Source organism: Fistularia commersonii, chromosome 1, assembly GCF_037954325.1.
Source record: "Fistularia commersonii isolate RoL2024-O1a breed Wild chromosome 1, RoL_Fcom_v1.0, whole genome shotgun sequence".
NCBI lineage: Eukaryota > Metazoa > Chordata > Actinopteri > Syngnathiformes > Fistulariidae > Fistularia > Fistularia commersonii.
Genome location: NC_141284.1, coordinates 5,362,650 through 5,377,664, shown reverse-complemented (window position 1 = coordinate 5,377,664; position 15,015 = coordinate 5,362,650). Strand labels below are relative to the sequence as shown.

At 43.4% G+C, this 15,015-nt stretch overlaps 1 protein-coding gene across 1 annotated transcript; it reads right to left on the bottom strand.

The window, feature by feature from the left end:
- Nucleotides 1–7,286: 7,286 nt before the first annotated feature.
- Nucleotides 7,287–13,365, bottom strand: scp2b (sterol carrier protein 2b). Its single transcript, XM_086145553.1, has 5 exons — nt 13,231–13,365; nt 12,075–12,165; nt 10,534–10,663; nt 9,741–9,820; nt 7,287–7,966 (listed from the first exon to the last, which is right to left on the bottom strand). The coding sequence occupies exons 1-5, from the start codon at nt 13,251–13,253 to the stop codon at nt 7,871–7,873; spliced, it is 420 nt and encodes a 139-aa protein (XP_086001679.1). The 5' UTR covers nt 13,254–13,365; the 3' UTR covers nt 7,287–7,870.
- Between the last annotated feature and the right edge of the window lie 1,650 nt (nt 13,366–15,015).

The window sequence follows — 15,015 nt, the reverse complement described above, 5'->3', positions numbered from 1 at the left end:
CGATCTTTGTCCACTTCCCGCTTCAAACCGGCGTTTCTTATGATCACCCGTCCTTCTGACCCCGCTGGTGACCGTGGAGCATTTGACCTTTGACCTTTTCCCCGTGAATGACTCTGGAAAAATGTCGGTTTTGTGTTGCGAAAGCTCTGGAGCCAATCGCAGCCGCCCTTGTGTCGAGAGTCGGCGTCTAACCTGGACGGGTCAGCTGTCGATCACCCGAACATTTTACACCCATGGCGCTTTTTAGTATTCTATAAACCTGCGAGAGGAAACGGGAGAACCTGAAGAGAATCCAGGCGGGAGAACACGAAAAACCTGGAAAACATTGAAAACATTGAAGGAGAATACAGAGACTCAGGACACGAAGAACATTGGAGACTCCACTTGGAACACGGAGAACCTGGAAAGAGAACCTACCTGACTTTTTAATCAGACTTTTTAATTCCTCTTCCATCAGCCGAAGGGAATATTCAAATCTTTGTACTTTTTAAGACCTTAAAACACTTTATAGCCCTGACTTTGACACTTTACAGTTTTATTTGTATTTCTTACTCTCCCTCCGTCCTACTATTATTCATTATCGTTATGTTTTCCTTGAAACTCTGGCACAACAATTTCCTTCCGGGATAAATAAAGTTGTTCTTATTCTTATTCTTAACCCTACTGGTGCCGTTGCCATGACGCCTGGCGCCGTGGCGATGCTGCGACGGCGTCGCCGTGATGCCTGACTCAGTGGTGTTTTTTTTTCTTCATTTGGACGTTTACTGTTCTAAAAAAATCTAGCTGAGCTGATTGACGGCAGATCAGAGAAGGTGGCAGGTTACCATGGTAACCTGAGTGGTAACATCTGTTCCAGGTATTCCAGGAAATCAAGAAATCCTGGACGTCTCCAGGATGTTGGACTCGGAAGAGATTTGGTTTTGTGCAGACAGAGAATGCCCTCCTCCTCCTCCCTGGAGTGTGGGGTGTCACACATTCAGATTTCCCAGAAAAGAGCTCTCATTCACACACGACACACACACTGCCCTGGGAAAAATGTCGGGTTAATTCCAAGAATGGTGGCGGTGGGGGTACGATTTCAAGTTCTGTCGGGGACGTCAGCTGCAGCTGTCAGGGGGAAGAGTAAAAAAAGTTACAGGGGGTTATCTCTGGAAAAAAAAAAAAAAAAAAAAAAATCCACGAGTGTGATTGTGATATGTGGTGTTTTCACTCTTTTCTGGTTATTGTCAGTCTATTATCAATTTATCCAGCGATTTATCATTGCGCAATAATGCGGCGTCCAACTTCAGAATCTGTCGTCAAAATTTTCATAACAATCAGAAATGAAAACTGATAAATGTCTGGAAGTCTTGTAGAGAAAAAAAAAACATAAGTATATATATATAATATAATATATATAACAAAATTATATAATAAATATAATTCATCAGATCAAATCCCCCAGAAAATTATGAAGTAATAAGAAAAATATAAGAAGTCTTATCTATCAGCTCAAATCCCCCAGGAAATTATGAAAACTTTTTTTAATTAATGGCTAAAATATTTGAAATACCAAGATATATCCCCCCGCCAAAAGAAAGACATTTCCTAAAAATCAGTGGTAAACTATCATCAGAAATTTAATACTGCTGAAATGTTCTCCACTACCAGCTAGAAAAAAATACCAGGTAATCTACAATGAATGACTGAATTAAAAAAAAAAATGTAAAAAGTTTTCAAACTTTGAAAGTTTTAATAGACCTGGAAAGAGTCTGAAAAATGTCAAAAGACAATTTTAAGTCGAAATCATTAGAAGTCTTTTTTTTTTAATCACAAGAATATCTCCAATAAAATTAAAAAAAAAAATGAAAATCACAGTCATTTAGAAATTCAGCGAGCAGTGAGTGACTAGTTGGAAATTATCTGTAACATAAGAAAAATAAGAAAATACTTAATATACAAAGAAAAAAACTGAAAAAGAAAAAAAAAATCCTTAAAATTTTGTGAAGTCTTTTCAAATAAACAACATTAACAGAAAATCCATGACCTAAAACTCACCAGGAATTTTTTAAGGGCCTTAAATGTTTGAATTATCCAAAAACAAAACGAGAAAACACTTGAAAAATCTGTTAAAATGGCATAAAACTATCCAAGAAATCTGTTCAAGAAACAGCTGAAATTAGAAATGAGGTAGAAATGATCTAAAATGGAAATAAATAAATACATTATGTATATATTAATACCGTATTTTCACGACCACAAGGCGTACTGTATTAAAAGGCGCAGTCTCAGTAATGTGTGGCATTACTGTATTTAAACACACACATAAGGCGCACCTGATTATAGGGCGCGGGTTTTATATACAATCCACACACACACTTCACCCTTTAACGTTCTCTTGGTGTCCTCTACTTCGTCCGCCTTCCAACAACACACACACAAGCATACAACTGGGCGTATTTAAAAATGAAGCGGGAGCAAAACTGAGTTTGGTATTCACATTTTAACCGGTAATTGTCATCGATCAAACCCATCGAAGTCCTCATCCTCTGTTTCTGATTTGAAAAGCTCCATCGAACATGCCAGGTTCACTTTCTTCACTGTCAGAGTCGCTTTCCGTGACGGGCGGCTCCTCGGAAAGCTTGAACAACGGTGCCAGCCGACACGTTAGCCCGAGCATCTACGATCCGTTTGCAAAATCGTGGCGTAACTCGCCCGGCGCTGCCTTCCACTCTTAGCGAAACTGTTCATACCCTATTGTGCGTCGTTAAAACAACGATGTTCTGCATAACGCACACACCCATTCTTTTATATACAATCAACGCCCGCACTTCCTTCTTTAACGTTCGCATGGTGTTCTCTACTACGTCCGCCTTACAACAACAACACACACAGGGCGCACTGCACCATAGGGCGCGCCGCACATTTTAATGAAAATCCAAGACTTTTATGTGCGCCTTATAGTCGTGAAAATACGGTATTATAAATACAATAGCACGCAGGAAATTATCTGTAATAAGCAGGCGATGCAGGTATTAATCATGTGACTTACTATGTGCAAAACAAAAATGGCGACACAGTGACCTCGTAGTGACCTTATCACCCAGGATTCAGCTCCTCTGGCTGGTTCTGGTTCTGACTTATTGTGTCACCACGGCAGCTTCTCCCCAAAACACCCTTTTTTTTAACCTCACTTTCCAATCAAAACCCTCGAAGACGTCGGTTCCGAGGCGTTTCCAGAGAACCGTCTCATTCTCCAGGAAAAGTGTCCATGGCCTAACCCCGCCGCCCCGCCTCCTGCAGAAACTAATCCCATTTTCATCTTGTTTTCCACTGAGCGCAGCTCTCCTGCTGGTTCCAAGCACACCCAGAGTGCTTATAATATCGGGGTGTCCCTGAACACCTCTCAGCTGCTGCTCTACCGATCCTCCCGTGTCCTCACTGAAAAAAATCTATTTATTGCTCTTTTCCTTTCCTGTTTGGATGATATTTTTCAGTCGCCAGCTTTGAAACTTCTCGATCTGGCCGAGCCGCGCACGGAAAACACACACCTCAGCACATCTTTGCAGGAGATAATCACTTCCAGCGCCGGGCAGTAGGGCCGGGCCCTACCACCACCACCACCACCACCACCACCACCGCCGCCGCTGCGTGTTATGTAACTTAAAAACGGGGTCACACATGTTATCCCGGTCAGGGTCGCCGTGGCGACAGAGCAGGGACGAGTTATCGAGCCTTAAGAAGATCCGATTGATAGTAGGACCAAAAAGATCCTGACATTGAGGACCCTGAACGCATCATGGCTTGATCCAGCACCATCCCCTGTCACGCTTGCTGTTGGGCCACCTAGTTGGTTGTCTGAGTCCAGACTTGGGGGGGGGGGAGTGACAATATTTACAGTTAGATGGCTGGAAATTTGGCGTCAGATCAGCTGACTCAGGCGCCGCTTTTAAAGTCTCCTCTTAAAAAAACGAACCCAAAATAAAAATACACTTTGATGAAGAAGTGGGGGGGGGGGGAATGGAGAGATTTATTGCATTTATCTGGATTCTTTCAGGGTCCTGTCGCACTGTAAAAACAGCAAAAGAAGAGTTTAAGCCCCCCCCTTACATACCGCTCCTCTCCCTCAGCGAGACCAGAGGGGTGAGTCAGGGCTGCGGAGGAATGTGGGTCAGCACTAGTAAACACTTTCGTGTTTGGAGCCGCGCTCCTTCCACCGACACTGGAAAAACTACCAGCGTGGCAGTCTGGAAGCAGGTCGCTTAGTGGAAACACGGAAGACCCCCCTTCCCCTCCCCCCCATCGTCACACACAATCTCACACACACACACACACACCCAGGGCCTGCCATGCACAGGGCCAAGTTGACAGTGACATCTAATTGCAGTGAATGTGTGTGTTTGTGTGTGTGTGTGTGTGAGGCAATGAGGGGGGGGGGGGGGGCTTGCTCACTGACGTGACATTCTTTTCGGAGCATGTTTCTCCCGGTATGACCGTGGGGTCACTGAACACCTCACAGTCCAGATCGAAGTCTAAGCCGCTAGAAATTTTTAGGCTTTCGGTTGGAACTGAGTCACCTATCTATGTTAGAAAAAAAAAGAAAAAAAAAAAAACAGATCAATAATTAACATGTGAAGTATCTGATAAGGTTGATGTGTCCACCATCCTGATGTGTGATATCCCAGAATAGTGCAACATCTGGACACGGGGGGGCGCTGAGGGCCGGAAGCAGAGCGTTTTTTTTTTTTTTTTTGCATATTTGCTGCGGTGGCGACATTTCCAAACTTCATTAACACTGTATTTATTCACTATTTTTAAAAATAAATCAAATTACTTTTTCACCTTTCAGTCTTCAAAGTCGGTGCCATGTGCTTTGTTAGCTGCCCGAGCTAACGCAACTAGCGTACCTAGCGTTATCAGCTCACACCGTATACTGTGACGCAGCGATACCCCGGTCTCATCTACCCTGCTATACTGCCTGGACCCCCGGTACCCGCCTGGGTTTCCGGTACCGCTCCACCTTAAGGTGCACAGCGGACAGAAGATCCCATACTTCGGGAAACAGCTGCTCCGGCTTTTCCACCATTCTAACAATGCTGCGGTCCCGGACCTCCTGGAAGGGATTCTGAGCACCCCAGACCAGGATTCCCCAAACTTCCCACTCCCCACAACGTTCCCCGCTCAGAGAGAGGTAAATACCGAGCACTCCCCTTGGTCATATTAGCCTCGGTCTATCTCCCTGGGAAGACGGGGCTGCTCCAGGCCAATGTAGACCACATGCACGAGTACCAGATTGCCTCTATCCTTGCATTTACTGATACATGCTTAAACAGTAGTAACATTAACAATAATTCAGTATACAGACGGTTTCGGTCATCCCACAAGGCTAGACTGGGACGCTGTTAGCACGGGGATACACCATGGCGGGAGGGCCTGTCTGTAGGTTAACCCCCAGTGGTGTAAGAAGGTGGTCTTTAGGGAAACGTTTTGCAACTCAGACATCCGAGCGGTTTCCCTGCGCTCCTTCTATTTCCACGGAGAATTCCCCCAACTTTTCCTGATCCTGGTTTTACATCCATCCCAAAGCCAATGTAGCCTCAGCTTCAGAGCGTATCAAATCCAAACTTGACAGATTTGAGCAGATCTCCCCTGATGCCCCTAAATTCATCATGGGTGATTTTAATCACAGCTCAAACGATTCCAGCAGTATGTCGACTGTAAAACCCATCCGGGGAATACACTCGACAAATGTTTCGGATCCGTCCCTGATGCCGACAAAGCTGTCCCGTTACCCCCACCCCCCACCCCCGGCACTGCTGGTAGAAGTGGTGGAGTAACCAAGATCATCAAGCAGTGGATGCAAGACAGCACTGACAGGCTTTAGGGATTCTTTGAATCCTTGGATTAATGATAATATTATATCCACATCCGAGGATGTCAGTGAGCAGGTGGAGACTTATTCATCCTACATCTCCTTCTGCGTCGATAAGGTCATACCCTCAAAAATGTTTTCTAACAACAGACCCTGGCTGACCAAAGAAATAAAAAAGATTCTCAATAAGAAAAAGAAGAATCTTCTTCATCGGCTCTGAGGATGAGAAGAAGGAGGTACATAAGGAGGTTAAACAAGCAATAAGAACTGGCAAACTGAGTTATAAGAACACGGTGGAGCAGACCTACGCGCAAGGGGACCTCCGCTCAGCTTGGCACGGGATCGAAAACATGGCCTCGGTGAACACTGCTTCCCCCAGTCGTTCACCCATTCGAATCCCAGGGAGTAACACAACATCACTCCCCAACAACCTCAACGGGTCTTTGACTCCGCCCTTAGGAAAACTAGGGTCTCTGCAGCGCCTGGTCCAGACGGGATCTGTGTACATACCCTCAAGCTCTGTGCCGAGCAGCTGGGGCAAGTTTTCCATCTCCTTTTTCATAACTCCCTGTCCTGTGGCACAGTGCCCCAGATGTGGAAACACTCAACAGTGATTCGCATTCCCCAAAAAAAAGGGGACCTCAGGCCAGTGGATCTCACCTCTCTGATGATGGAGAGAATTGTAAAAACTCCACCAGAGTAACTGAACCCCTGATTGATCCTCTCCAGTTTGCCTGTAGGGCTCACAGAGGGGTGGATGATACCAAGATCTTCCTCACCGATTCTATACAGACACCTAGAAACCCCCCACAACAGTGCCACGCTCCTTTTTGCCGACTTCTCCTCCGCTTTTAACACCCTGCAAACTTACATACTGGAGGAGAAGCTGATGACCCGTTTCCACCTCAACCACCGGCTCACCCAGGGGATCATTAGCTTCGTCACCAAACAGATCTCAGACTCAGGAAACTGCTGGTTCCACTTCATCACCCAACACGACAGGAATTGCTTGGAGTGCACTGCCTTGGTCTGCTCCAAAAAAAAAAAAAAAAATCCCAGCAACCCTGCAAACCTCTCATCGCCATGCCAACCCCCCCGAAGTGTAATTAATCCCGCTCAGGATATATTTATTATATACAGTAAATGCAGAGCGAGCATATCTACAATTTGCCCAATTTTGTACAGCAATTTATTAATATATGTATACATTATACACACACATATATAATATATAAACAAAAAAAAGAATTTTTTTTTTGTTTAAATATATATATATATATTTTTTTTGGTTTTTTATTCTTAATGTTCACAATTTTGATGCTGTTACCCCATGTGCCCCCAATTGCTCTTCAGGGACAAATAATGTGTTTGTGATTCTGAAAAATAAGATCGGAAAAACACACTGTCAATAAAACACAGAGGGGAACGTTCCATGTGAGTATTTTAAACTTTTTATTGTTTCGACACACCGGGAGGATGTATTAAATCAGGATATAAAGAATATTAGATGATCCAACTGATAAATTAATTTCAAAAGATGTGAATGGATTCTGAAACCATTTGGTCACTGATCATGGAGGGAAAAGAAAAGAAAGTGTGACACGGGAGGAGGAGGAAGCCTGACGGAGCTAACAGGAAGTGAGTGGACGTCAAACGCGTTGGCCGAGATGCGGAGACACGGGAGGCACTTAGACCGCGCAGTCTGCGATGACATCGTCCCGTCGCCGGGCTCAGAATAATCCAGGGCAAGAGCTGCACGAGAGTTTTTGGGGTGAAGTCGGACACGACGGAAGTTTCTACTCCAGTGTGCGGTTGAGTGCGGTGTGGATTCGATCGGAGAATTAATCGTCTATCCGTCAATCTTTCGTCACCTGACCCCCGCACCTCGCTACGCCCCCATGTTAGGTCGGTGAGGTCACTAGTAAGGAGAACACTACACTCCAGTTTGTGAATAGACCCATCGGCGCGGGTAGGTTTCGCCTCGATTCCATGCAGGGGAGGTGCAGCGACGACGGCGCTCTACAGCTTGGCCTTGCCCGGCTTCATCTGCAGTTTCTGGATCTTCATGGCGAGGCCCATGTTCCCCGTGATCTTCAGCTTTCCCTGGAAAAAGGCCTGTGGATTGAGGAGAGAAAGGGCGGTGAAGCGGCGGTTGGCTGCGTTGGCCGGGGCGACTGGTTGGGGTGGGGGGTGGGGGGGCGGCCGACTCTTGGGGGGGGTGAAGTGGTGCGGCGGTGGCTTATGAAATGACATGAGTGCCAACGTCAGCGGGGAATCAGATGGGGATTCAATCACTCCGACAGCAGGAGTCAGCAGGAACACTTGGAACCCTCGCTGAGTTCCCGGGGGAGGAAAAAGAGGCTGATGTGGAAGAAGTGAAGCGATCCATGCAGCCTTCTGAAGCCCAATCACCGGGCACGCCGGGGGATGAAGCAGTGGAAAGATGTTATGATTAATTTTTTCAATGGCCCGAATTAAAGTCTTTAAACAGGCCCTCGAGGCCCTGAAGCAGGTCTCTGACTCGGAACGCTATCATTATCGCCGCATTCAGAAGTCCATTTGATTTTCATCACGTTTTAAGGATGCAGAGCGAACAAGCGCAACAGTCATCGCTAAAATTAAAAATGGCCAGTTTAATTTAGACAACGATTAGCAGCGTTTTTTTCAGGGAGGAGCTTTAACCTTTTCTTTTCCTTAACGCGACAAACAAATACCTAATTTGGTTAAAGCGGACCCTCCCAGTACACGTCCGGTATTGCACAAATATTTTATTGCTCAAAGCTTGAATATGGAACGGAGTCAATATTTGGCTTTTAGGTGAACCGGCATCTTGTGAGATCCTGTCCCCGGCGATCCAGTCCGACTGGATCCAGGTGATCCTGCATGGTTCTTCAGCAGGTCGCTGCGGACCTGCGGGCTGTACCTTCAGGGCAGCGCTAACCTGCTTCTCCTTTCCCAGACGTCCATCTTGTGGGGACATCTGCGTGGTTTGTTAGTGTTAGCCCACAACTTGGGAGTTTGGGGTTTATTTGGTCGCTGAGACGTGCCGATCAAGCGAAACCCGAACTTGTTCTGTCGCTCGGAAGTGTAGAGCGGCGGTAACTAAGGAACCACAGTCCTGAAACCGCTGTCGGTGGGGGCTCTGGTACCTCACGCCTAGCTCGGAGGGAGCTTTCCCTCCACTGGGGGAACAGGAGGAATATTCGCGCTCAACTCCTGGTCAACCCTTTTCTGCGAGACGGCCTTGCTGGGGCACAAAGGGAGTTAGCCAAAATGGCTTCTTTTATCATCCCAGCGCACCTAATACGATGCCTGTGTGTGTGTGTGTGTGTGTGTGTGTAAAGCGCCTTCAAAATCTGGCCCTTTCTCCTGAATGACGGGGAGGTATTTTCAGAAAAAACAATGTTAATATGTTTCCTATATCGGCGATAAATAGAGAGGAAAAAAAAAAGTCCAGTTGAAGGGATAACCCAATTATAGTATGACTTGGCTTGGTTCACTATATATGTGTGTGTGTGTGTGTGTGTGTTTTCATCGGCAGTGTTTGGGGTGCCTGTTCCTCGCTGGGCTCAACGCCCATATTCCTGAGGTTACTGCCTGGAAACAGTTTTTTTTTTTTTTTCCAAATATAGATTATATTTCCTTATTTCCAAAGCACAAGGTATGTTTGGAAAAACTTGATACATCCAATTAAAAAACGCGGAGGGGATTTAAAAAACAAAACACACAGACACACACAATGCAGATGTGGATCCCGCGAGACGAGATCCAAAAACAAGCCTGAAGCATCTGCAGCTACTTAAGGTCCGACTGATCCAAGCAAACATGCATGATTTGGCGGCGCCGGCGGGCGGATACGTGCGAGTGAGCGACGCGGCTGGACACTCACAGTCTGTGGGTTCAACTTCCCCGACATCAGTCCGAGCAGGTCCGAGTCCGACACCAAGATGGTGCAGTCAGCCTTCTTACCTGCGGGGAGGGGGGAGTCGCACACATTGTTACTGAGGGAGCTCAGAGGCGCGGGTGGTCTAATTACAGCTGCCTCATCAGTACTTAAAAATTCTTGAATTTCGGGAGCCCTGAATGCAGCGCTTGCCAGCAGAACTTGACCCTGACACACTGATATGACCTTTAAATTACAGGATTATCACAGTTCTAAAAATTAAAAAAAAAAAAAAGCATGAAAGAGGAATACTTTTACTTTTTTGCAGATATTTTGGTAATTTTTTTTGTGGAGTTTGAGCATAATTCCTGCAGATTTTTTCTTTAATTGTGCTTTTGAAGTAGTTCGTGTAGAGTTTAAAATGTTTTGGGTTGATTATTTCATCATTATTTTCCTGAATTTCAAGTTATTTTTTGCAGATTTTCAAGGTTTCTTACTGGTTCGTTAGTCATTCCTTGTTTTTAATAATTGCTCAGTTTTTCAGGGAATTGTTACGTTTTACATTACTTTTTTACCATTTGAAAACCACTTATTTGAGTTTATCATCTAGAGTCTAGATAATAAACTCAAATAAGTGGTTTAGTGTAATAGTCTAGATTCTAGATTATTACACTGAGAATAGAACTGTGCATCACAATTTTCCACATTAAAAAAATAAGATCCACAACACTAAATGGCAAAACGAAATCACACGCACGCACGCACGCACGCACGCACGCACGCACGCGAGCCTTCTCACCTGTGTCATTGTGAACACAGCCCTTGCCGTTTTTTGCGTCCACAAACCAGGTTGCCTGTTTTCCATCCGGTCCGTCCTTCACCTTGAACGCAAAAACCCCTCCAATCTTCTTCACAAATTGCTCTCCTTCCTGTCCACAACATATTTATTGAGTCAGGCTGGGAAGGCGGCACCAACAAGCATCTCTACCCCTTGCAGGAGCCCAAAAAGTTCCCCTGATGTGTTTACACTCATCTCCTCTGCAGAGGGTTGACCCTTGACTGTTTGGATGCCATGAGGACTGAACCTGTGGGGCTTACTTACCCCTGGCGCCTACTTCAAAAATTGATCTAATAGTTACTTTTAAAGAAATGGGCATTTCTTTGATATTTCACAGTAAATTCTGTTTTGGATATTTACTTCCTGCATAATGCAGGCAGAGAAGAGATACCCGGGGTCGCATGTGGACATTCATTACTGCACTCTCCATATTAACAATGTACAGAATATAAATAATGTACACATAGACGGGGAAAGAATTCAAAATAAACTGAATCCTAATTTTTGAAATCACATACCTAACAGGTCAGGTTGGTGTGAGAGTGAATAGTTTAGAGTCCTCCAGGAGCCTTTACCTCATTGGAGCAGAATTAAAAACCAGGCCCAGTGCAGCTTCTTGGTCTCTCAGTGGAGGTTCTCAAAGTTGCCATGGTTACTGACTTACCATGGTAAGTCACGTAAAACTAAAATTGCCTCTTTTGGCAAACACCCTGAGACTATCACCCCCCATTGAGGTTGAGTGACACTGTAATCTTACACAGGACAGTACAGCTGCGATTATGAGGGAGAGAAAGCACTATGTGGACTTTGCAGTGTTTGCATTTGTGATGCTGTGGTTGTTTGTGTGTGGGTGTTTGTCTGTGTGTGTGTGTGTGTGTGTGTGTGTGTGTGTGTGTGTGTGTGCATGGGTGGTTACACTTGGGGCAGTTTAAATAGCATCTAAAACAGACAGACTATTGTTTTTTCTCACCATGACATGCAGATCACCAATACACTGGACTCACAATCTGAACTTAATTTACAAAATTTGGGTTGTATGAGGATGTTAGATATTCTTTTATAAAAGTTACTTTGTTTTTTAAATCTCAGTATGATCCCTGTTGGCAGACATCAGCAAGGAAGATGCACCACATCACCAATCAACCTCTGGTTTTCTTTCCTCAATATCCATGAGAAACACTTAACAGTCCGACTTCTAATGTATTAGTTGTGATATACCTGCATTTTCAACAATATCTGTTTGTAATGGAATGCCATGTAATTATTTTGTAATTTTATTACTTTAGTGATGATGTCCATATCACCTTTTTTCCTACGTAGCTGAAATTACTTCCCATTATAGGAAAATGCAACAAGTGCATTAACATAACATTTTCCATTTACTTGAAAAAACAGCACCAGGTTAAATTTGTGTAACTCTGCTGAGAGGAAAGACAAACAGTGGTCAAGTACTACAGGGAACCCCCGAGGGAATTACCACCTCCCCTAAGTAATATAATCACCTCCTCGAGCATCTTGCTGATTTCCTCAAACACGATATGTGACTTGAACCCCTCCAGTCCATCGCTGGCACTGGTGTTGACAGCCTGAATCCTTTACATGGTGGCAGGAAGAGCAAATGTTAGCATTCCAAACTGTCACTGTTTTAAGGATGACTTCCGGAAAGCAAATTAGTACTCTGTTGTACAGAAACCTCGATGCACTGGAGCTGGGACATAAATCCACTACAGACTAACAGTGATACTTTCTTGCTTTATTTTTCTACATATGGAATAAAATCATAAACATAAATTGACAGTCACCATCCAGACAGACACAATTTTCTCTTCAAAATATCTCCTCTGTGAGATGATATTGCCAATTTACTCCACTTTCTAATTAGTGCTTTAAATACCTGAATGTTAACTACACATAAATACATTATTGCAAGAATCTGGATTGTAAAAAATGAGAAAATTAGGAATATTTTTTTCATTTTAAAAATGTATACATTTGATTTACACATTTACAAATGGAGCCATAACGTATTTAATCAATATCTAGATAAAAGGTAAATTGTACTATTCCTCATTGTCCTGAATCACAATAAGTTGTGTTGTTTACCTGGCGCGACATAGGTAACAAGCAAATATCGCAATATATTTGACGACATAAGTTTCTTCAGAACGTGATAACATTCTTTTTTTCAACAAATTGGCCGGGACAGGCTGAGGAACTGCTGTGACCTCATATACTGAGATATTCCAAACATATTTATTTACTAGTTTTGAGCAATCAAGTAACTATAACGAAATCAATTAAAAGAAGTTAATAATACAGTGCCAACTTTGGAGCAAATGCGGATAAGCGTGGTAGCTAGCTAGCAACAATGATCAACCAGGAAACGTTACGTTATTATTATTATCTTAATGACTAATATTATTCATCTTCACATGTAACTACATTCCGTGATTCTGTCTTAATGTATCTTATTTTCTTTTCAATTGTCACATGTGGTGTCGCTGAGGACGTCCCATTTAAAACCGGTGATTACAACAAAAATGTCAATAAAAAGGATACGTCAAAAAAAATGTTAGCCGGGGCTACACAGGTGACCCCAACCAGTAAGTCCACGTTTAATATTTAATACTCGTTAAATCAAGCTTCTGTTTTTGTTACCTTGGTGTCTGGACTTCGGGCATCTTGCAAACAGACGGTATTCGAGGTTTGACCGACGACCTGCAGCGGCAAACTTGTACCTCGCCTGGTGTTTGCTAACAAGTGGCACTTCCGTGTTTCTTCCCCCACTTCCGGGTCTCAAGGCTCGACGCGTCGACGCCAGATAACCCGGATGGACTGGTTTGGAGTCAACCTTAGATTTCATTTTATTTCATCGGTTTATTTCACAGTTTTTCTGTTAAGGATTACTTATAAAGAAATACTATGTGGAATAGTCGGTTATCTTATCTTATCTTATCTTATCTTATCTTATCTTATCTTATCTTATCTTATCTTATCTTATCTTATCTTAACTGTAACTGATTTTACCAATAAGAATAAGAATAAGAATAAGAATAAGAATAAGAATAAGAATAAGAATAAGAATAAGAATAACTTTATCCCGAAGGAAATTGTTGTTTCAAGTAAAACATAACAATGATAAATAATAGTAGGAAGTTGTATAAACAGTAAAAAAGGGGGGAGAATAAGAAATACAAATAGAACTATAAAGTGTCAAAGTCAAGGCTATAAAGTGTTTTAAGGTACCTTACTTCTTCAAATCAATATTTTTTGCTGATGTTTAACGCAAAAAGGCCACAAATATTTAAAAACTCTTAGCCACTAAATGAGGAGAAATTAGGCTGTAATGCTGATTTTTCAGTGATTTAATTAATAAAACTTACTGTCTATAACCTCAGTAGATTATATTTTTATTATCTTACAGCCAACCGTCAAAATTTTTATTCTGACTTTTCTCAGAACCTGACCTCACAAAACCCCAAACCCCTGTCAATTTGAACAGGACAATCAGGGCTTCATTTGTTTTAACATTCACGCCATGTGGTCTGCGCTTTTTTTCTTATTCTCTTATTCTGAAAAATCCCCCAACACTCTCTTCCAAGATGCCAGTTATGACAGTGAACAGAAAATGGGCCAAAAGAAACACAGCCATGAAGGCAACATGATGGAAACTTCTCGCTGCCACACCGAAATCTCCAAAATAATGCGTTACTATAATAATTGTGATTGTTTGGCGGAGGGATGGGGGGGATTACGCAGGGGATCACTGGTTGTCACGCTGATGAAGACATGAAGGGCAGCTGACCATCTGGAACGGCACAAAAATCACCCCATAATCCCTAAAAAACACACAAGCAAAGACCCAGGAAGCGTCAGCAGAAATGTGGGGGTCTGGTTTGTTACGTTATGCTCCCTGCGGAGAGAAGCGCCATCAGACCTCACCAGGCCGATTGAGGGATTTACTGTTCGTTTAGCTGTAACATTGGTGGGGCGTGAGGTTTGGAGGCTCCGTTCTCCTATGAGACTCTTCCTCAGGACGACTGACCTATCGACATCATACTTCCTGCAGCCGGGCTGTTCAAACTTGTCACGTCTGTACTCCAAAACAAAGCTGCCCGAGATCCGTGGATTAACCTTGAGTTTAACCATTTCTTTTTACTTTTTTAAATCTAATCATGTTCAAGTCATTTATGGAGAATTATCGATACTTTCTTCGCCACTATAAACGGGCATCTGGCTGATTGTTTGAGGGATTCTTTTTCTTTAGTGTCAGGTTCCCATTTAAGTAAAGCACCTTTGCATTTCATTGATTAAATTCTGACGTTTTCCTGATTTCAGGAGAAATCCTACACACTGGGTCTAACTCCTGCAAATGTATGTATAATCGATCATTTCTTTTCGATTATCTTGTTTCATTTTACAGTGATTTGGGAAATTTTCTGC